Raw genomic sequence first — 22,340 nt, 5'->3', positions numbered from 1 at the left:
GAACACTTGCCCTGGTGTTATCTTTTTATACATACCCTACACTTTGTCTCTGTTTGGCTTGTCCTAGGACAAGCCAAACAGAGACATGCACGAGAATCCCTAGAAGCATGGCATTCCAACCGGAACTCCATCAACTAACACATTGATTTGGAGTCCATCTACCATCCCCTGTGAAAAAGACCAGGAAATGACATCACCAATGCAGGAAATGACATCACCAACCCAAGGAAACCTAACCAGATAAATAGAAAGCGGGACATAACACCAGTGCTTCACCGGAGGCTCACTGATGATGTTACCTAGAATGGTGACGAAACGTCTGAAAACGAACCTTCCAGCTCAGCGAGCAAACTCACATCCAGAACCTCAACCTGAGCTACAAATCTTCTCAAAACCTGATGGTGGTAGTGTTCCTACATCCGATCTAGGTTTCAAGTCTCACCTGCTCCAGAGGTATATAATAACACATCTGAGCAGATTGTTTAAAAATTGCTAAAACTCTATTAGTCATCCTGTTTTCAGTGCTAGAGAAAGAGTGCTACACACTGTTGCAGCTGAGATTCATTTGAGGAGCAGAGAGCAATGACTGGAGAATTTGAAGGCACAATTCAAGTGCTGCATTTAATATGCCTTATGAACAAGTATGTATTAAACATCAGAGCTCAGGGAGATTGGTCAGTATAAGATAACACTGATACATCTAGGTGAATTGTGAGAGTTTGGAAAACTGAAAGATGACCTGTTCTGAGATAGGATTATCTTAGGCATCAGAGATCCACCATGAGAGTGTATCTGCTCAGATGAGAAACATTCTCTCAAGGAAGTTATCATTGTGTCCCTGAGTTTGTTCCGAGTCACCAAGAATTGGGTGGCATGGTGGCTCCGTAGTTAGCACTGCTGTCTCACAGCGCCAGGGACCCGAGTTCAATTCCACCCTCAGGTGACTGTCTGTGTGGAGTTTGCACATTCTCCCCGTGTCTGTATGGGTTTCCTCTGGATGCTCCAGTTTCCTTCCACAGTCCAAAGATGTGCAGGATAGGTGGATTGGCCATACTAAATTGTCCATAGTGTTCAGGGATGTGTAGGTTAGTTGGGTTATAGGGGGATGGGTCTAGGTGGGACGCTCTGAGGTTCGGCGTGGACTTGTTGGGCTGAAGGGCCTGTTTCCACACTGTAGGGATTCTATGATTTTATGAATGTAGCAATACGAGAACAGATAAGGCTTGCATTACACTGAGAGAAATTCCAGGGCGAATAAGAATAAAATATACGAAAAAAAGGAAGAAATATTCACAGAAGCCCAGTAGAAAAATCAAAGATAGGAAGCAAATTGTAAATATTGTTGAGGACATGTACAAAAACAAGAAAGCACATCCAAGTAGAGAAAGCAGTGCTTGAATGGAAGAAGCTAAATCACTTTGTAAGTGTTTAACGTGAAGGAAACAAAGTCTGTCAATAAGGAGAGAAGTCAGCTGAATCATTGAACACAATACATCAGGTTGGCATTGAGAAATGGTTTGTCTGTTTTAACAGCAGAAGGAGAGCAACAAACCAATCTGAAGTGTGAAATAGACACTGGTGCTTTGTGTAACATAATGAGCTTCACAAACTTGTGCAAAGCAACTTAAGAAGTAACCAAAAATGAAGCCTTCACAGGTAATGTTAAAGCTTTATGATGGAATAAAACACATTTCAAGCGAATAAATAAAGTTGGGAGCCCAATGTGATGAGAAGAGTGAAGATCCAGAGTTCTGAATAACAGTTGTTAACAGAAAAAGCACTCATCTCAGCTGATGCAAGGCTAAAGCTTAGAGTGGTAAGCTTACACATACCAGTACAGATATGCAGAGTTAGTTGCAAGGCACTAATGAACAGATCTACGAATCGTTGCAGATGCTGTTTGGCATTTCCATTTCTCCAGAAGGGTAACAACGGCAATATCACGAGATTGTCGGTGATTTTTCCCTGAAGTAGAAGCTCTGCTAGTCTATGTATGTGGAGATACAATGAAAGAAACCAACACAGCCAAGACCTGTATCTAATGTGGCAGCTGGAGAGAGCTCACCAGATGAACCCTGAAGGTGAACAAGAAAAAGATGCCTGAAGCCAAGAATATAGGTCATGTACTGAAAGCAAAAGGACTTCTGGATCCTGATAAGGCAACAGAGCAATGCAGCAGTGAACATTTGTGAATATAGTTAATGGATTGTTGGACTTGTGAAGAATTTAGAAAAGATCCTGCCTAATTTGCTTTCAGAGTGTGAACTTCTCCACAAACTCATTGCTAAGGATGTGCAGTGTTACTGGGGTATAGGAGGAGGTTTTACAAGAATCAAACAACTAATGATAACGCCAGTCCTAAGGTTCAATGACATCAGATGTGAAATCAGCTTGCAACATGATACTGATGAAATAGGACTCAGAACAATGTGTTTGCAGCAAAGACAACTAGTTGCATTTCCATGCAAGATGTTAACACAAATTTAAAGATGCTACGTTCAGATTGAGAAAGTATGTCTAACTATTGTTTTTACTTGTGAGAATTTTAGTCAAGACTTGTTTGGCAGACAAAAAATGACAGTGAAGTCCGACCATAAGCTACTTCAAAGCATCTTCCTCAAATTGCTTCTGTTTGCTTCAAAGTGTCAGCAAAGAATGTTACTTTGCTTGCATCATGTGGATCTGATGTATAAACAAGGAAACCAGATGTATATCACTGGCATGCTGTTGAGAGTAACACTCCCCATGGAGAAATTTAAGCATGCTTAGAAATAGTTTGAAATTTCATACATTTGGTGAGAAACAATATTTTCTCAGGCTCTGGAAGTCATCAACACAGCAGAGTGAGTATGTGTGAAAGACAAGCACCTTGATCAAATCAAGCAAACTACCCAACAAGTTACAACTATACAGTTTGTCAAGAAGCAGTGATGAAAGGATGTCCTAAAAGTACCAAGGACACAACTGTTGCTATAAAAGAACATTGGGCATCCAGAGGCAAGTGAATGCCCAAGGTGATTTCTTGTGCAATGGAAGTAGAGTCATTATCCCCAAAGAGATGAAAAAAGACATACTGAGACACATGATGGAAGATATGTACAAATTGAGTCGACTCTAAAGAAGGCAGAGGGAGCTATAAGAACAATAAGATTCAGGACCAAGTCGTCTAGTTCAGTGTTTGTAATGAATGACAAGCTAAACAAGGTAAAGTACTGCATATGGCACAATACATTCCAGATCAACTATGGATGAAGCTGTTTACTGTTACAGGAACTAATTATATTTTCACCATTAACTAATACTTAGGTCAGCTGACATGAACAACTACCAGTCAGATTATAGAATGCCAGAAGCACACTTCAGCTGTTACATAATTCCAGATTTTCTGATGATTAAAAATCTCATTTCACGAATAACGAATTCAGGCAATAAAGGAATCCAGAATAAAGGATTGGAAAATTCAACCCCATACATCATCTCAATGCGAGCCGCACGCAGGAAAGACTGTGGTGGGAGTGAAAAATGCCAAAGATTCATAAAGAAATAGAGCAAATCCAATATAATCTTGCACAGGCCAGTTCGTGAGTGGAGAAATACACCTAATCAAGGCATGGAAAGTATCCAGTACAAAGACTGCTCTCATACCACACCTAAACTACTTTTCCAATAGCTAAAAAATGTGTAAATCCAGAAGTGATGACCTGACATTCTGGAGATTACCATTGATCAAAAACTGTATGGCCTAGCCATAGCCTATAAATACTATGGCTACAAGAGCATGTCAGAGGCTGGAATCCTGCAGCAGATAACTCGCCTCCTAACTCCCCGCCTGTCCATCATCAACAGGACATAAATCGGGTGTCAGATGATATACTAAATAAAAACCAAAATAACTTGATGCTGTAAATCAAGAACGAAAACAAAGTTGCTGGAAAAGCTCAGCAGGTCTGGCAGCATCTGTGAAGGAGAAAACAAAGTTAATGTTTCGGGTCTGGTGACCCTTCCTCAGCACAGAACATTAACTCTGTTTTCTCCTTCACAGACCATCAGATGGAGTACTCCCACTTGTCTGGATGAGTAGCTCCGACAACTCTCAAAGCTTGATGCCATCCAGGTCAAATTGGTACCACATTCACAAACCTTCAGTTGCTCCACCATGTCACTCAGTAGCAACAGGGTGTATGATCTACAAGATGCAGTGTAGAAATTTGCCGAGGCTCCTTAAACAAGACCTTTCAAACAAACCTATGATGACTACAATCTGGAAGGATAAGAGTAGCAGGTGAACCATCATCTGTAAGTTCTCCAGGCCACTTACCATCCTGACTTGAAAACATATTGCCATTCCTTTATTGTCGCTAGGGCAAAATCCTGGGACCCCCTTCTCAATGGCATTGTATCTGGGTGAAATAGACTACTGCAGTACAAGGAGCAGCTCACCACCACCTTCCCAAGGGCAACTGGAGATGGGTAATAAATGTTGGCTCAGCCATTGATGCACACACCCCAAGAATAAATCAACATAAGTGACTGACAAAACCAGATTTCACTGTGATTAAAACTGACAAAACATTGCTGGGAGTGAGCATGGGAAAACCAGTCAAATTGCAGACATTTAGTGCTCTCAGAAAGAGTGAGCCTGAATGATAGATTGGGATCTGTGTAAGGCAGTTTGTAATCTTGAGTATATGTGATGAATGTGAACAACCAGAAATATACATAGAAAGAGAAAAGCTCTTCCTCCAACAAAGGCAGTCAACCAGGAAGATGTCATCTCACCATCAGCACAATATACACAGCAACCAATAGGTCAGAGGTCCACCATTCCCCAATGAATGGGCTAGCAAAAGCAGTTACTGTAGCAATAGCATCTGAATTGGGAATGATACTGCTTGAAGAAGAAACATCACCTTAGGAATGAGCACATGCAAGATGAGCAACCAACAACAATGTAGACGCACATCTTCAAAAGACCTGCGTGTGTAATATTTTTGTATGTAGTGCATTTGCAGCAACTTATGATCATGAGACTGAGTAGAATTAACATACAATTTTTGTTAATGGATGAAAATTTTCTGTCTGAACTATGGATACAGGGGGACTTTGTAACTGCAAATAGCGCAAGTAGTTTTTAATGAAAAAGGGAATGTTTGGACAAATGCATTTATTAAAAGCGTACCAGCTGGCTAGCCACAGTGATGTGACATCTACCTTTGTTGTAAGTATTTTGCTCTGTCCATAGTAGCCAGTAAATAAATTTCAGGAAACAATATTGGAGAAGCATCCATAGACTATATTACTGTGTTGAAGCTGCTGTTTAAACCCAGTTGCTGTTGGAGGGAGTGACAGTGATAAGCAGTTAGTTCTTGGTCTGATGGGTTGTTTACAGTTCTTTTTTCTGTTTTACACTTTCAATAGATTGTTATTTGTTAATATGACTTAGTGGTTCTTGGGTATGCAAAACCTGTATTGATGTTGGACTCCGAGGTCTCTTAAGTGGTTACAAATATACACTTGGTTGGCCATTTTCTGGTTCACCTGACCAAAATGCATACACAGCTTGTCAGTGGATATTAAATTGGAGTCATTCCAATTGGGCATTGATTGTCGAGGACATCTAATCCTGGTGTATAATCTAGGCTATGAGTGGTAGAAATTGGTTTCTAATGTGGTGGCTTACCTGCTGCACCATCCAGAGGCTCAACCAAATATAGGAACATAGGCCTTCGGGCCAGGACCTGATTAGCATAATTTAAGCAAACTGTTGGCTTTGGTCATGCCTTAAGAGGCAGCTCTTTCATTGCCTATTGATCAATGGCAGGACATGTGCCCCTTGTTCAGCGGCCTTTGGGTAAGTGTTGGGTGGAGGAGGATGGAGAGCCAAAAAGTTTCATTAACATACTTGGGAGTGGGACCAAGAAGAAAACTACTGTACCTTTCAGCTGCACACAAGAAACATCAATGTATTAATTTAAATGTAATCTCTTGATGTCAATCTTTTGCTATGCTGAACCTATGCAAAAATAACTTGAATGAAGCTGAGGGATGCCCTAATTTCCCTGAAGGTAACAGATGTAAAGGGTCTAATAAGTATTGATCATAAAAGAGTTTATACTGCGTCACTAGTCTCCACTAGAGACAACTATGCTTTCAATTTTCTGCAACTAGATCACACATGAAGTGATGTGTTAAAAAGGCATTCGTTTGGCTTTTATGTTCAGATTTCCATTCAGTGGAAAATATGAATTTTACTGCTCGTTCATTTAATTATTATTAATTTATACAACATGTATAATTGGAACTGGAGAAGGAATGCCAAAAAGATTAATATAGTGTCTAATGTGTTTTGAATTTTTAGACACCAGAGCCAGGGACCCAGGTTCAATTCCAACGTGGGGTGACTGCCTGTGCGGAGCTTGCATGCTCCCCTCATGTTTGCATGGATTTTGTCTGGGAGCTCCGTTTTCCTAAACCGATTCAGAGATGTGCACGTTATGCGGATTGGCCGTTCTAAATTGTAGTGTCTCGGGATGCGTAGGCTAGGTGGATTAGCCACAGTACATAAAGGATAGCGTTGGTGGTGGATCTGGTTGGGATGCTGTTCAGAGAGTCAGTGCAGACTCGATGGGCCAAATGGCCTGTATCTGCATTGTAAGGATTCTATGATTCTAGGTTATGTTCTAACATTTGTACTTGCATTAATGTTCATGTACAGGCTTTTCACAGAGAGCTAATTTCTTTTGAAGATGACCAGTCAAACTTTTCTTACCTTAGATCCATAAATTTTGTCACAGATTATAATCTCTGAAAATCAAGTTTCAGAATTAATTACTATATATGCAAGTTTGAAAAATGGCTCAGCTAGTCTACCTGTAAAAGACAAGTGAATAATGGTACCAATTTTATGATGGTTTATCTTTGTATAGTTTAACATTAATTTGTCTCAGCAGGGTCACAGTGCTGTTTCAAGCTGTCAACTAGAAGACGTGCATTGTTACCAATCTGTGGTTGCTTGGTCTGAAATCTTTGGATTACTCCTGTTTACCTTGTCAATGAAATGGAAGGGGTTTGCTGTCTTGAAGTGAACCATCCAGGGGCTTGGCCTAGCATTAGCTAAATATCTCTCCCAGTCATGAGTTTGGCACAAGAGTCACAATATTAATTCTAATGAAGTTTTTGAACAAATTAAAATCAGTTTTCCTCCTCTATTCTTGTTGCTACAGTTCTAGCTGAGCAAAAATTACTTACGCACTCTTTGTGAAAGATGACCTAGATTTTTAATTTCCACTGAAACAACATAAAACTGGAACCCTTTTTTTCCTCTCTTTCCTGACCTCCACTCTGTCGCATAGGAACCAAATCCGTTCCTCCAGTCCACATTGGAAGCTGATGCACTGATCAAGAGCCCAACCCCGCCACCAAGTAAGGAACAGGGACGGCTGAGTTCTACGAACCGGAGTCTTCCAGTTCTTCACTTTCCGCCAGAGATTGTTCCATTTGATGAGGCCCTGCGTGATGTCACAGTACCTAAAGTGGTGCGACAATTACATGACGTGGGGCTGAATGACCCAGTCTCGCGTCATGGCACACAGTTTCTAGAAATTAAAAACCTGGAGCGGAGAGGTAAGAGAGACACAAAGATCGCACATTTTTTCTGCAGCACTGCTCTTCAAAGCAACCTGAATGTTCCATACTATGTGTACTGACAACTAGTCCACAACTGAATAAGTATATTGCATAAACTGCCTTTGAATGTGAGAATTTAAAAGAAGCCTTTTTTTTAGCCACAGACTGATCTGAAAACCTGCAACCAAATTGTGCTTTTTTAAATAAAAATGTGTTCGTTCAGAACTCATCCACTTAAATTTTCAAAAAATGAATCATCATTGAACTTTAGAAGGTAATGGAGTCCACTGCAGCTGTAGTCTTTTAAAGGTTTTGCATCATTCAGGTGCATGGCTATCACCCCTATTTGTTTCTGTGGATGTATATTGTTTATGTTTATACATGTAACATTTTATTCTGAATGCTTGTCACTTCATTTACTCAAATCATTCACAATAGCCTCATTGTTGTCTGTCAGCACACCAGAAAAAAAATTGCTGAAATATTGTTTAACCTAGCTGTTAGCCAAGTCATTAGACTCTTTTGTGAGGTTTTTGTGATTTTTTTTTAGTTAAGTCTCAAACTATGCATTGTTTGTGGCACCATCTTGAGGTCCTGGAATATACTTGCCATTTGCACAAGTCTAACAGTAGCCCTTGTTACATTGACTTCATACTAGAAATTATAATTAGATGCTGCACTTTCGGATTTGGCTACACATTAGCTCAGCAGAGGTTATTTTTGATTAGTACACAAAGTAATGTTTCTGAAGCAGATAATTTCAAAGTTATTTCCACTGGGCTTCTCGTAAGATAGAGCCCACACATAGAATATAGTGTCATTCTGACTATGCTATCCTCGGTTGGTTTATGAATTTATTTCAATGAAACTGCCAGTGCCTAGGAAGGTGCACAATGTGTTATTATTTTGAGGTATTGCTAAGCTGAGTAGTGCATGAGTGAGTCTTACAGGTATGTTGGTGCTGTACTGTTCAACTGAGTTGTGGTAAGTGAGTTCTCTGCTGGAAGCTGCACATAGTACAGGACTCTTGAATTAAATGAATTAAGCCAATGATGTGTTCCGATTATTTCTTTTTTAGAGATGGAGAAACAGATGAAAATTGAGAACCTATTTGTGACATGGCAGCAACGTTCTGCCCAGTCCAACATGCCTATTACAGTAAGTAATAGCCTGACATACTTGGGAAATGTCTTGTATTGAACTGTTTATTGCACTTCAGAATTAATTATTGACATTCAAAGTAAGTTTAAAATCACCTTTGAAAAGATTTAATACAAAAGTTTTTAGATGAACACTTATTCAAAAGTATTGTGACTCCTAATTTTACAGGTCCATTCATGTGTGATAAAACAGTTGAGCAGGTATCTAATTTAAGTACGTCTTAATCTTTCAGTACTGGACCCAAAACGTCAACACTGATTTCTGTCTGCAGATGCTGCCAGACCTGCTGAGCTTTTCCAGCAATTTTTGTTTCTGATTTACAGCATCTGCAGTTCTTTTGGTCTTTATTATTAATCGTAGTATGGTTTGTCCCTGTACACATGTTGGGCCATCAGCAATTAGCTATGAATTAGGAAATAGGTTAACCTTTCAATGTTTTTCTCATTCAGCTTGGTGATTTGGATACCCTGAAACAGTCTTCACGTCTTGTTCATTACTGTGCCACCCCATTGCTGTTTGATCCCGTTTTTAGACAACAAATCCAAGCAGAACAGCAGGTTGGATCTGAGGGAAAGGTAAGTTCATGAAGTGAGTGATTTAAGCAGTGGCTGCCATTTATGCCAATTAGAATCTGAGCTGGTGACCATTCCAAATTTGGCCTAAAAATGGATGGAAAGTGGCAAGTGTAGTCTAATCCAACAGCAGTGGAATGGAAGTTGGAAAAGGAATTTGGGATGGAGAGTCAATAGAATTAATGAACAGTGTGGAGTGAGGACAAATCTGAAGGATTGGGTGGGAAGTCTTAGGAACAAATTGGGAAAGTTATAAAGCAGAAGTCACTGTTGGGGTGTGAGAATGACTGTGTGCTCATAACATCTTTAAAAACTGATCCTGTCATGGTAAAAGAGTTAATTAAGCACAAGAGGTCAGTCATGTCATTCCTAAGAACAAGTCACCATCTGTTGGAAATCGGCAATTTGTTGAAGCAAAATATGAGCCTCAAGCTCAGCAGAGTGGGAGTGAGCATCTGTCACTGCATAGGTTCCAACTAAAAATAAGCAGATGCAGGCATTCTTCAGCTGAGAGTCATATTAGCTTAACCCATTCTATATCACAAATTCTTATTGGAGACTGTAGAGAAGTCTGAACCTTGAATCAAGTTGAATCTAATTAACATGCTGTGAGTTTAGAAATGCCTGAAAGTTTGAATGTTTCTTTAATTATTCCTTTTTCATCCCATCTTTACAAACAAACAAAACTAATCTCCCGTTTGAGAAATTTCTTCACATAAATATTTTGTCATTTGTAGCTGACCATTGTTTCTGTTCCGAAGTAATAATAATCCTCGTTACATTCCAGAAAACATTTGGATTTTGCTTTGAATATATCCAGACTAAAGAGATGAAGACTTTCCCAAAAACTTACTTAAATGTCATTCTCAATCAGGCCACAGGCATAGCTGACATGGCAAATAGAACTGGCAGTGTATTGAATAAATTGAGAAACCAACAAGGACAGAACTTGCTGGAGAAACTCAACTGTATCTTCTTTCCAAAGATGCTGCCAGACCTGCTGAATTTCTTCAACAATTCCAGTTTTTGTTTGTTCAGGATCTCCAGCATCCACAGTTCTTTATTTTATTTTTGATTAAGTTAAGATTTGTTTTTTCAAAGTTTCTACTTGGTGTTGGAATAAAGCGATAGGGATTGACCCTGCCGACGGCTTTACAATAAACTTGATTTGGATGTGCCTAATGTTGATTCAGTGAACCTGGAATGTAAAATGTAAGACATGGCTCACCACATTTGACCTATGTTGCTGTAACCCCTGTTTGTAGAGTTGGTGAGCTTTATGCTTTGGTGTCAAAATATTTGCTGAAAGTTATATCTTACTTATTTTTGCATAGTTAATATTGCCAGAATTTTACCAAATCTGCTTGCTCTATCTCTGTATGGATGTGTTTTGCTTTGTTTTCCTCTGAAAAGAATTCACTGAGGGTATTTGGGACTGTTTCCAGAAACAATATGATGTTGATCCAACCAGGCATCAGTCTGTTTTAGATCTGATAAAATAGCAAGTTTAATAACTGATCTCCGAGTAAAAGATCAGCGACTGTATCATGGCAGAGTCATATAGTCATAGAGATATACAGTGTGGAAACAGACCCTTCAGTCATTTCGTCCATGCCAACCAGATATTTACCAGCATTTGGCTCATATCCCTCTAAAACCTTCCAATTCATTTACCCATCCAGATACCTTTTAAATTTTCTTTATTGATTCATGGGATGAGGGCATCGCTGGCGAAGTGTCATTTATTGTTCATCCCTAATTACCCAGAGGGCAGTTAAGAGTCAGCCACATTGCTGCGAGTCTGGAGTCACATGTAGGTCAGACCAGGTAAGGATGGCAGTTTCCTTCCCTGAAGGACGTTAGTGAACCAGATTGGTTTTTCCAACAATCGACAATGGATTCATAGTCATCATTAGATTGTTAATTCCGGATATTTATGGATTCAAATTCTACTGTCTGCCATGGCGGGATTTGAACCCAGGTCCCAAGAACATTGTGTCTCTGGATTAACAGTCCAGCGATACAACTAAGCCATCACCTCCCCTAAATGTTGTAATTGTACCAGCCTCCACCACTTCCTTTGGTGGCTCATTCCAAACTCTCACCACCCTCTGAGTGAAAAAGCCACCTTTAGGTTCCTTTTAAATCTTTGCCCCTCGCCTTAAAACCTATGCCACCTAGTTTTGGGCACCCCCACCCCAGGGAAAAGACCTTGCCTATTAACCCTATCTATCTCCCTCATGATTTTATAAACCTCTATCAGGTCACCCTTCAGCCTCTAACACTCTGGGAAAATAGCCCCAGTCTGTTTAGTCTCTCCCTATACCTCAAACCCTCCAACCCTGGCAACATCCTCATAAATCTTTTCTGTTTCACAACATTTTTCCTAGAGCAGAGAGACCAGAATTGCACGCAGTTTGGAATAGTAGCCTAACCTATATCCTGTACAGCTTGCAACATGACCTCCCAACTCCTATATTCAGTGCACTGACCAATAAAGGCAAGCATACTGAATGCTTTCTTCACTAGCCTGTCTACCAGCACATTCAGTTTAAGAGTGATAAACGTGGATTGGAAACAACTGTGCTGAGCTTAATAGTTAATAAGGATAATGGCAGATTTGGCTGGAGAGGACTAGGAAAGGACTTTAGCAGAAAAGACAGTTAAAGAATAATGGCAGACATGTAAGAAAATAAGTTTGTAGAGTTGAATGCAATCAAACCCACTGGCTTGGTGAGCAAGTCTACACCTCATCCACAATCTGAACTACAAATCTTCTCAAAAAGCAAGAAAATAGTTCACAACTCACAACAAAGATGCATCCAGTGAGGAAGAAGGATTCTAGGAAGGACGTGAACTAACCACAATTTAACATAGGAAGTTGAGGATAATACCAGATTGAAAGGAAAAATTAAATTTGACAAAAATTAAACCAGAAGCCTTGGAGAAGTTCTAAAATCCAACAAAAAGATAAAAAAATTGATAGAGGGTGAAAATGAGGGCAAATTAGCAAGTAATATTGAAGCAGATAGTCAAACCTTCTTTAAATATGTGAAAAGGCTGAGAGAAAAGCCAAAGTGTGCATGACCTCTTAGAAAATAAGACTGGCGAAATAGTAATGGGGAGCCAATAAGTGGCAGAGGAGTTGAATAGTATTCTGCACCTATGTTCACATTGTCGGACACTAAGAGAATTCCAAAAATACTAAATAATCAAGGATCTAAAAGAATAGACGAAATAAACATAATTACTGTCAGTGGAGGAAGTACTAGGGAAACTAATGACACGAAAGGCAACACGTTCTCTGGTAATGGATTGCAGCCTCGGATTTAAAAAAAACAGTAAAAGTAGAACTAAAAAATATATTAGTAGTGTTATTCCAGGAAACCTCAGATTCTGGAAAAGTCACAGAGGTTAGAAAATTGACAAAGCACACGTTGCTGAAAAGTGAGGGAGACAATAAAACAGGTAACTGTAGGTTAACATCCGTTCGTGGAAAAATTTGAGTCTATATTATAAAGAATGTAAAGCAGAGCATTTAGAAATACATAGTATAGCAATCAGAGTCATCTTCATGAAGTGCAAATCATGTCTGAAAACGTTGTTATAGTTTTTTGAGGAGTAAATAAGATGGATCAATAAAGGGGTTGTGGTATATTTGGAATTATAAAAGGTGTTTGATTATGTACCACATATAAGGCCAAGGAACAGCACCTCATATTTGTCTTGGGAAATCTGCAGCCCAATGGTATCAATGTGGACTTCACAAGCTTCAAAATTTCCCTTCCCCCAATCCCATCCCAAAACCAGCCCAGCTCGTCCCCGCCTCCCTAACCTGTCCTTCCTCCCACTTATCCTGTCCTCCCATCTCAAGCCCCACCCCTGTCTCTTACCTACCAGCCTCCTTCCACCTCCTTGACCTGCCCATTCTCCCTGGACAGACCTATCTCCCCATCTACACTCACCTTTACTGGCTCCAGCCCTGCCTCTATGACCTGTCTGTCTCCTTTCCACCTATCTTCTCCTTTATTCATCTTCTGTCTGCCTCATCCGCTCACCCTATTTATTTCAGAATCCCCTTCCCCTCTCCCATTACAGTAGAAGGGTCTAGACCCAAAACGTCAGCCTTCCTGTTCCTATGATGCTGTTTGACCTGCTGTGTTCATCCAGCTCCATATCTTGTTATTTCAGATTCTCCAGCATCTGCAGTTCTTGCTACCCTCCTCAAGATCTTGTATGTTTTAACTAAATCACCACTGCATCTTCTAAAGTCCAAAAGATATAGGCCTACCTTGGCTTATTTTTCACCATGAGGCAATCCATTCATTCCTGGTATTAGTCTCATAAAACCTTCTCTGAACCACTTCCAATGTATTAACATCCTTCCATTAGTATGGTGATTGTAAATGTTCACAGTACTCCAGATGTGTTCTCAGCAATGCTGTGTATAATTGAAGCATAACTTCTCATAACTCTTGCATTCCGTTCCCCTCACAATAAATCATAACCCTCTGTTAGCTTTGCTAATTACTTGCTGTATCGACAAACTAGCCTTCTGCAATTCATGCACTAGGACACCCAGATCATTCTACATCTCGGAGGTCTATAATTTCTCACCATTAGGTAATATATAATTTAGAAATGATTTGATCTTTTGATTTAATTTATTGAAGTCACATGTATCTCAGTACAGTACAAAGCTTTGTTAGTGACTAGTGCAGGCAGATCATAGCAAGCAAGGACGTACCGATTTTTTTTTTCGCTCTCTTTAAAAGCTAGAGACACAGTGGCTCATTGGTTAGCACTGCTGCCTCACAGTGCCAGGAACTCAGGTTCGATTCCACCCTTTGGCAACTGTCTGTGTGCAGTTTGCACGTTCTCCCCGTGTCTGCGTGGGTTTCCTCCGGGTGCTCTGGTTTCCTCCCACAATCCAAAGATGTGCAGGATAGGTGGATTGGCCATGCTGAATTGCTCATAGTGTTCAGGGATGTGTAAATTGGGTGGGTTATAGGGGAATGAGTGTGGGTGGGATGCTCTGAGGGGCAGTGTGGATTTGTTAGGCTGAAAGACTTGTTTCCATACTTAAGGATTTTATGAATTTTGTGAATTCCATGAAAATCACAGAGTGGTAAGACAGAGTGAGGTATGCAGGTTAACTGCATAGGAGTTGTGCAGAGCAAGAGCAACATTAAGAAGATCACAGATATAATGGGAACTGCAGATGCTGGAGAATCCGAGATAACAAAGTGTGGAGCTGGATGAGCACAGCAGGCCAAGAAGCATCTTAGGAGCACAAAAGCTCCATCTATTAACAAGATCACCGTTATTTGAAGTTAAAAAGTCCGTTCATCGGTCTGATCAGGGAAGAAGCTGTTCTTGAACTTGTTCGTGCCTATCTTCAAGCTTCTGTATATTCTGCCCAATGGAAGAAGTTGTCAGAGAGCATTATGAGGGTGGGAGGGGTTGTCGATGATGTTGACAGCCTTTCCACAGCAATGATAAATGTAAATGGGATCCATAGATGTGTGATTGGCTGCTGTGATGTACTGGGCTGTGCTTAGAGCTTTGTTGTTGTTTAATGGCCTAGGCAGAGCAGTTGCCATACCAGGTTATTATGTACTTGAATAGTATGTTTTCAGTGGTGCATCTGTAAAGGTTGTTGAGTCTCCTTATGAACTTGCTGAATTTCCTAAGCCGCCTGGGGAAGAAGAGGTGTTGGTGTGCCTTCCCGACCGTTGCATCTAAGTGAGGAGTCCAGGACAAGTTTTTGCATCATCACTCCTAGGAACTTGACATTCTCGACCCTCTTTACCTCTGCTCCATTGATGTAGATGGGTGTGTGTTCTCCTTCTTTCTGCCAGAAGTCAATGATCATTTCTTTAGTTCTCTTTAGACATTGAGAGAGAGGTTATCATTGCAACGCGACATCAAGCCCTCTACCTCCATCCTATATTCTACATATCATTGTTTGATATCCAACCTACGAGGGGGTGTTGTCAGTAAATTTGTCGATAGAGTTCATATGGAATTTGGCTACACAGTCATGGGTGCGCAGGGAGTACAGTAGGGGGCTGAGAATGCATGCTTGGGCTCGCTCTCGTGTTGAGGGTTATTGTGGAGGAGTTGTTGGCATCTGTCCTCACGGATTGTGGTCTCTGGGCCAGAAAGCTGAGGATCCAGTTGCAGAGGCTGGAGCTGAGACCTAGATCTCAGAGGTTTGAGATCAGTCGAGAGTGGATCATGGTCCTGAAGGCGGAGTTGAAGTAAATGATTAGGAGTCTGATGTGGGTGTCGCCCATTTATGACAGAGATGAGGATTTATTTTCTGAGGGGAGCAAATCTGTGGAATTCTTTACCATAGAGGGTTGTACAGGCTGTGTTGTTTAAGATATTCACAGCTGAGATAGATGTTTAATCAGTAAGGAAATCTCAAGTGTTATAAGGATATGTCAGGAAAGTAGAATTGAGGATTATCAGATCAGCCATGATCTCATGGAATGTTGGAGCAGACTCAATGGACAAATGGCCTACTCTACTCCTAGATCTTGTGATCTTAACTATGGCTCTCTTTTTAGCTGTAATGATCTAGGCTTTTCTTTTGTTGTGTAATCATATCCTGAATTGTAAACGACGTCACAAGAAAGGTGCAAAAAGAGTTTGCTGCTGTATCTTTGCTGCAAACTGGCTTCAAAATTCGAGTCACATTTTTTCTTATGCAATTTTGATATAATTACTTTGTCTGTAAAGATGCATTTTTTTCAGGTTAAAATAGTATCAGAGATAATGGGAACTGCAGATGCTGGAGAATCCAAGATAATAAAATGTGAGGCTGGATGAACACAGCAGGTCAAGCAGCATCTCAGGAGCACAAAAGCTGACGTTTCGGGCCTAGACCCTTCATCAGAGAGTTTTCTGTTTTGTCTACTGTATTCTTTCCTTGTGGCTTAGTCTTTACTGTTGAATTCCTTTCAACTTGTGCGAAACCGCATTTCCCTCTTTTCTTGCACTTTTTCATTGTGTTCTGATATAAAATCAGTCACTCTCCCTCTCCACCTAGTACAGAAAAGTAAAGTGCAATACAGGTTGAGATTTCATAAGTTATGTGGGAAGTGACAGAAACAATATTTGGTACTGTAAGGCAATATTTTTTTCCTTGAACCAACACAGTGTGGAGCAGGAGGAACACAGCAGGTCAGGCAGTATCAGAGGAACAGGAAATTCGACATTTTGGGTTGGGACCCTTCAGGTCTGCGGACGGAGAGGGTAGCTGGGAAACAAATAGAGGGAGGAGGAGTGGGGCTGGGGGAAGGTAAATGAGATGGTGATAGGTGGATATAGGTAGGGAGTAGTGGGAATTGGTCAGTGGGAGGAAGATAGACAGGTTACAGGAAAGTCGACATTTCAGATCAGGACCCTTCATCAGAACTGGGGAGGGGGAAGGAAACTGCAAAACAAATAGAGTTCCTGTGCTGCCTGACCTGCTGTGCTCCTCCAGTTCTACACAGTGTTAACACTAACTCCAGCATCTGGAGTTCTTGCTATCTCTGATTTTTTTCCTAGAAATTGTGTTTACTCTTTCTCTTCCAACCTCTGTTCAATTCAGTTTGAACTCCAAACCAAACTACGTGTTTAGTGTTTTATCAGAAATACACTGTAAGTACAAAAATCTGACATGTTAATGTTAAAGAAACACACTATAAATACCTTTACACACAAACTGCTGATGAATTACACCACAGGAATGATGTGTTAACACTAGAGCGGTTACAGAGGAGGTTCACCAGAATGTTGCCTGAAATGGAGAAATTGAGCTGCAAGGAGAGATTAGATGGGCTTGCATTGATTTCTCATGAGCAGAGAAGACTGAGGGGTTCATGGTCAAGGGGGTCACTCACAAGAAAGCACAGTTTTAGGGTATGTGGCAGAAGATTCGGAGGACATTGGGAAAAAATGTTTTCACTCAGTAGATGGAGGGAATCTGGAATGCACTGCCCGGGAAGGTAGTGGAGACTGGAAACCTTTATTAAAGTATTTGGATGAGCAGGACAAATGCAGGAAATTGGGATTAACGTGCTTTTAGTTATAGTTATGACGGCCCAGACATGATGAGTTGGAAGGGCCTTTTCTGCGCTGTATGACTATATGAATCTATCGATTGTTTTAAGAATCCTTCTACCTTGTCTCCCTCCATTGCCAAATATCACTTTGAACTTGAGACCACTTGCTCTGCTCCTCTCCCCCTTATCTTTTTGCCTAGATTTTCCCCTGCTGGTCCGATCTCAGGATGCAAAGGCAATTTGAGCAATGCTGAATGTTTGGGAGGGGTGCAGGAGGTATTGATGAGCAGTATTTGGGATACTTTTGACTTTGGTGCAGTGGGAAACAGGCAGATGCAACTTTAATTCAAAGTCACTGTCTAAGGAAAGTAATTTGAGCCCTAACTCTAAATTCACACTTCAAATATTAATGATCAGTGTGAACAATGCATTACTTTTAATTATGTTAAGAAATTGCCAATAAATTTCAATGTTTAGCTAACTGAAGCCAGATTTTCTACAGAATTGATGTTTTTTGGAAAGGGAAACAAAGGACAATGAAATTAAATTCTGGAATCAGCATGGAGACTTTGATTTGAGTGAAACCTACACAAGCTTGTTTCCATGCTGTATGACTCTGACTAATAACTCAAGACACGCAGAAAATCCATATCATGCTAACTGAAAAACTAAAAACCTAAATTTGCAATAAATTCTATGAAAAATATACATAACTCTCACAGTTTAGATTACAATAAGTGTTCATTTCCATTTTAATTCAATAATGAACTGTGGAGGTTAGGTAGCCCTTAGGATTAGTGTAAAGGTTTGGCGCAACATTGTGGGCTGAAGAGCCTGTACTGTTCTGTGTTCTATGTTCTAATAATCTTTTCTCGTCAAAATGTTTTTGTGATTTCTTTTCATTTTTAATTTCTCTCCGTAGAAGCGCCATCGTTCCAATGACTCAACTGCGTCAGGAAGAGACCGGAGTCACAGCTGTGATTCTGTGGAAACAATGCCTTTTAAGCTAAAGGAGGAACAGTGGCTGGGAGAAATCTCCAATGCATTCATGCAGCAGTACATCCAGTATTTACAGAGCATGGGCTTTATCCTAGTGCAGGTTCGCCCACCATCTCCTACGAGGAGGTAAGAAGAACAACTATTTAAGGCAAAGTTGTGGGATAGCCACCTGTACTTTCTCTATGCATGTCATACAGTTGCAACAGTGAAATTACGACTCAGCCATATTACTCAGTAAGAGCCATATAATTCAAACTTGTATATTTTTACATTCCCACGCCGCTAATATTTTCTTAATTTGAAGCCAGAGAGTATAATTCCTTACCATTGCATTACATTGTTTCTGAGAAGTGACCTGATGAATAGTTTATTTACCCTCACCATGTATGCACTAAAATAACTCCTACAATTTATTCAAAACAATGTTTTGGACAATTTAGTCAACAAATTGGCATGGTAAATAATTTCAGAACAAAGTAGGGGGAGACGATGGTCTAGTGGTATTATCACTAGACTATGGGAAGATAGGTGAGCACCTGCCTGCCTGTGTTCCTCTGGCTTCACACTTTCTTATTGTAAAACTGAATGTCTGATCGTGTTTCGATCTCATTTTTCTTATGGAATTGTAAGCTTTGGCTTTGGTTTACATCACAATACCAAAAGATTTCAACTTCAAATTTGCTTATCATCTATAATTGTTTCCAAAATGCAGCATTTACTGCCAAGTCCTACATGTGTGACTACTATTGCATAATCTGTCAAATATGGTAATATCTTCAAATTACATGGAGAGGATTCTTTAAATACTAGTATCTCTGGGTTTTTGATCTGAGATAACGATTGCAAAATGGAAAGAAAGATTTTTATAATTTACCATATATATGTCCAAGCTAACTTTTTTAAGATGTAATTGAGTTCACTGTAGTTTCCTAGTAAAGGGGAATCTGATAATACTTCCATTGATATCAAAGAACAAAGAAAAGTACAACATGGGATCAGGCCCTTCAGCCCTCCAAGCCTGCACTGATCCAGATCCTCTATCTAAACCTGTTGCCTCTTTTCCAAGGATCCGTATCCCTCTGCTCCCTGCCCATTCATGTAACTGTCTATATACATCTTAAATGATGCTATCGTGCCTGCCTCTGCCACCTCCACTGGCAACCACCACCCTCTGCGGAAAGAACTTTCCATGCATGTCTCCCTTAAACCTTTCCCCTCTCACCCTGAAATCGTGACACCTAGTAATTGAGCCCTCCACTCTGGGGGGAAAAAGCTTCTTGCTTTCCACCTTGTCTATACCCCCCATGGTTTTGTAGACCTCAGTCAGATTCCCCCCTAAACCTCTGTCTTTCTAATTTAAATAATCCTAATCTACTCAAGCTCTCTTCATTGCTAGTGCCCGCCATACCAGGCAACATCCTGGTAAACCTCCTCTGCACCCTCTTCAAAGCATCCACATCCTTTTGGTAATGTGGCGACCAGAACTGTACGCAGTATTCCAAATGCGATCGAATCAAAGTTCTATACAACTGTAACATGACCTGCCAACTCTTGTACTCAATACCCTGTCCCAAGAATAAAAGCATGCCGTATGCCTCCTTGACCACTCTATCGACCTGCGTTGCCACCTTCAGGGCACAATGGACCTGAACACCCAAGTCTCTCTGTACGTCAATTTTCCCTAGGACTTTTCCATTTACTGTATAGTTTGCCCTTGAATTGGGTCTTCAAAAATGCATCACCTCGCATTTGCCTGGATTGAACTCCATCTGCCATTTCTCCGCCCAACTCTCCAATCTATCTATATTCTGCTGCATTCTTCGACAGTCCCTTTACTGTCTTCTACTCCACTAATCTTTGTGTCATCTGCAAACTTGCTGATCAGACCATCTATACCTTCCTCCAGATTATTTACGTATATCACAAACAACAGTGGTCCCAACCTGGATCCCTGTGGAACACCACTGGTTACAGATCTCCATTTTGAGAAACTCCCTTCCACTACAACACTCTGTCTCCTGTTTCCCAGCCAGTTCTCTATCCATCCAGCTAGTACACCCCAGACCCCTTACTTTCTCCATCAGCCTGCCATGGGGAACCTTATCGAATACCTTACTGAAGTCCATGTATATGACATCTACAGCCCTTCCCTCACCTATCAACTTTGTTACTTTCTCAAAGAATTCTATCATGTTGGTAAGACATGACTTTTCTTGCACAAAACAATGCTGCCTATCACTAATAAGCCCATTTTCTTCCACATGTAAATAGATCCCATCCCTCAGTATCTTCTCCAGCAGCTTCCCCACCACTGACGTCAAGTTCACCGGTCTATAATTACCTGGGGTGTGTGGGTTATAGGGGGATGGGTCTGGGTAGGATGCTCCGAGGGGCGTTGTGGACTTGCTGGGCCGAAGGGCTTGTTTCCAAACTGTAGGGAATCTTAAAAACAAGTGTAGTAAGTAAGGCAGATAGACTTAGGGCTTGGATTAGTACCTGGGAGTATGATGTTCTTTCAGATTAAAGCAAATGCACCTCAGACCACCTGTCCCTTTGTGTTAATCATCTGCCCTCTGCCTCCTCTTCCCCTCAGTCACACTGACTTCATTATCTTGTTCCTTACAGGTTTCAGTTACTACTTCCTTACTCTCCACTAACCTCCTCATTTGGTTCCCATCCTCCTGCCACATTTAATTTAAACCCTTCGCAACAACGTTAGCAAAAGCACCCCCTAGGACTTTGGTTCCAGTCCTGCACGGATGTAGACCGTCTGATTTGTAATAGTCCCACCTCCCCCAGAACCGGTCCCGATATCCCAAAAATCTGAACCCCTCCCTCCTGCACCATCTCTCAAGCCACTCATTTATCCTGCCTATTCTTTCATTTCAACTTTGACTAGCACGTGGCACTGGTAGCAATCCTGAGATTACTGCCTCTGAGGTCCTACTTTTTAACTGGGCTCCTATCTCCCTAAATTCTGTGTGTAGAACCTTATCCCATTTATTACTTATATCATTGGAGCCTATATGTTCACCCTCCCCCTTCTGCAGTCAATCTGAGACATCCCTGACCCCATGCACCTGGGAGGCAAAATATCATTCGGGAGTCTGGTTTTCGACCACAGAACCGCCTGTCTACTTCCCTTACAATCAAATCCCCTATGACTATAGCCCTTCCACTCTATTTTCCCGCCCTTCTGTACAGCAGAGCCAGCCACGGTACCATGACCTGGCTACTGCTGCCTTCCCCTGGTGAGCCATCTCCCCCAACAGTATCCAAAACGATATACCTGTTTTGGAGGGAGATGACCGCAGGGGACGCGTGCACTGCCTTCCTGTTTTTCCTCTGCCTTTGGTCACCCATTCCCTTTCTCCCTCATTAATCCTAATCTGCAGTGTGACCAATTTGCTAAACGTGCTATCCATGACTTCCTCAGCATCGCAGATGCTCCAAAGTGAATCCATCACAAACTCCAGAGCCATCAAAAGCTGCAGCTCGACACACTTCCTGCACGGGTTGGAGTCAGGGACATCAGCCACGTCCCTGAGCTCCCACATTGAACAAGAGGAGCATGACACGGGTCTGGGACTCTGCAGTTTAGCTAAGCACTACTATAATATCCTATAATAGATAAATGAAATGAAAACTTTCTACCAATCGCTTACTTACCAACATACGATTTTAAAAAAAGAAAAAGAAAAGCCTTACCTTTTCAACACACCACAGAGTCTTTTTATTTTGGTCAGCGGAGGAGGGCAGGTGGGAGGTACTACACATGCAGTGCCTTGGGTTCAGCCACTGCCCAAATATATCAGTTCACTCATCCTCTGAGCGCAATTCGACCGGTCCCACTCAGCTCTGCTGCTGAATGAAAAGCTCACCTTCCAGGCAGCCCCCTGGTCCTCACTCTCATCACTCCTGCTGC

General features: G+C 41.1%; 1 protein-coding gene across 12 annotated transcripts in view; it reads left to right on the top strand.

The window, feature by feature from the left end:
* Nucleotides 1-22,340, top strand: part of szt2 (SZT2 subunit of KICSTOR complex) — a 238,193-nt gene that overhangs the window by 178,804 nt on the left and 37,049 nt on the right. For all 12 annotated transcript variants that reach the window (XM_048538804.2, XM_048538813.2, XM_048538805.2 and 9 more), the window contains 4 exons: nt 7,353-7,623; nt 8,705-8,784; nt 9,237-9,362; nt 18,339-18,541. In XM_048538804.2, the coding sequence (XP_048394761.2) occupies nt 7,353-7,623; nt 8,705-8,784; nt 9,237-9,362; nt 18,339-18,541 (680 nt within the window). The remainder of the gene's footprint in view (nt 1-7,352; nt 7,624-8,704; nt 8,785-9,236; nt 9,363-18,338; nt 18,542-22,340) is intronic.

The sequence above is a fragment of the Stegostoma tigrinum genome, chromosome 8, assembly GCF_030684315.1.
Source record: "Stegostoma tigrinum isolate sSteTig4 chromosome 8, sSteTig4.hap1, whole genome shotgun sequence".
Lineage (NCBI taxonomy): Eukaryota > Metazoa > Chordata > Chondrichthyes > Orectolobiformes > Stegostomatidae > Stegostoma > Stegostoma tigrinum.
This window is presented reverse-complemented; position numbering and strand designations above follow the sequence as displayed.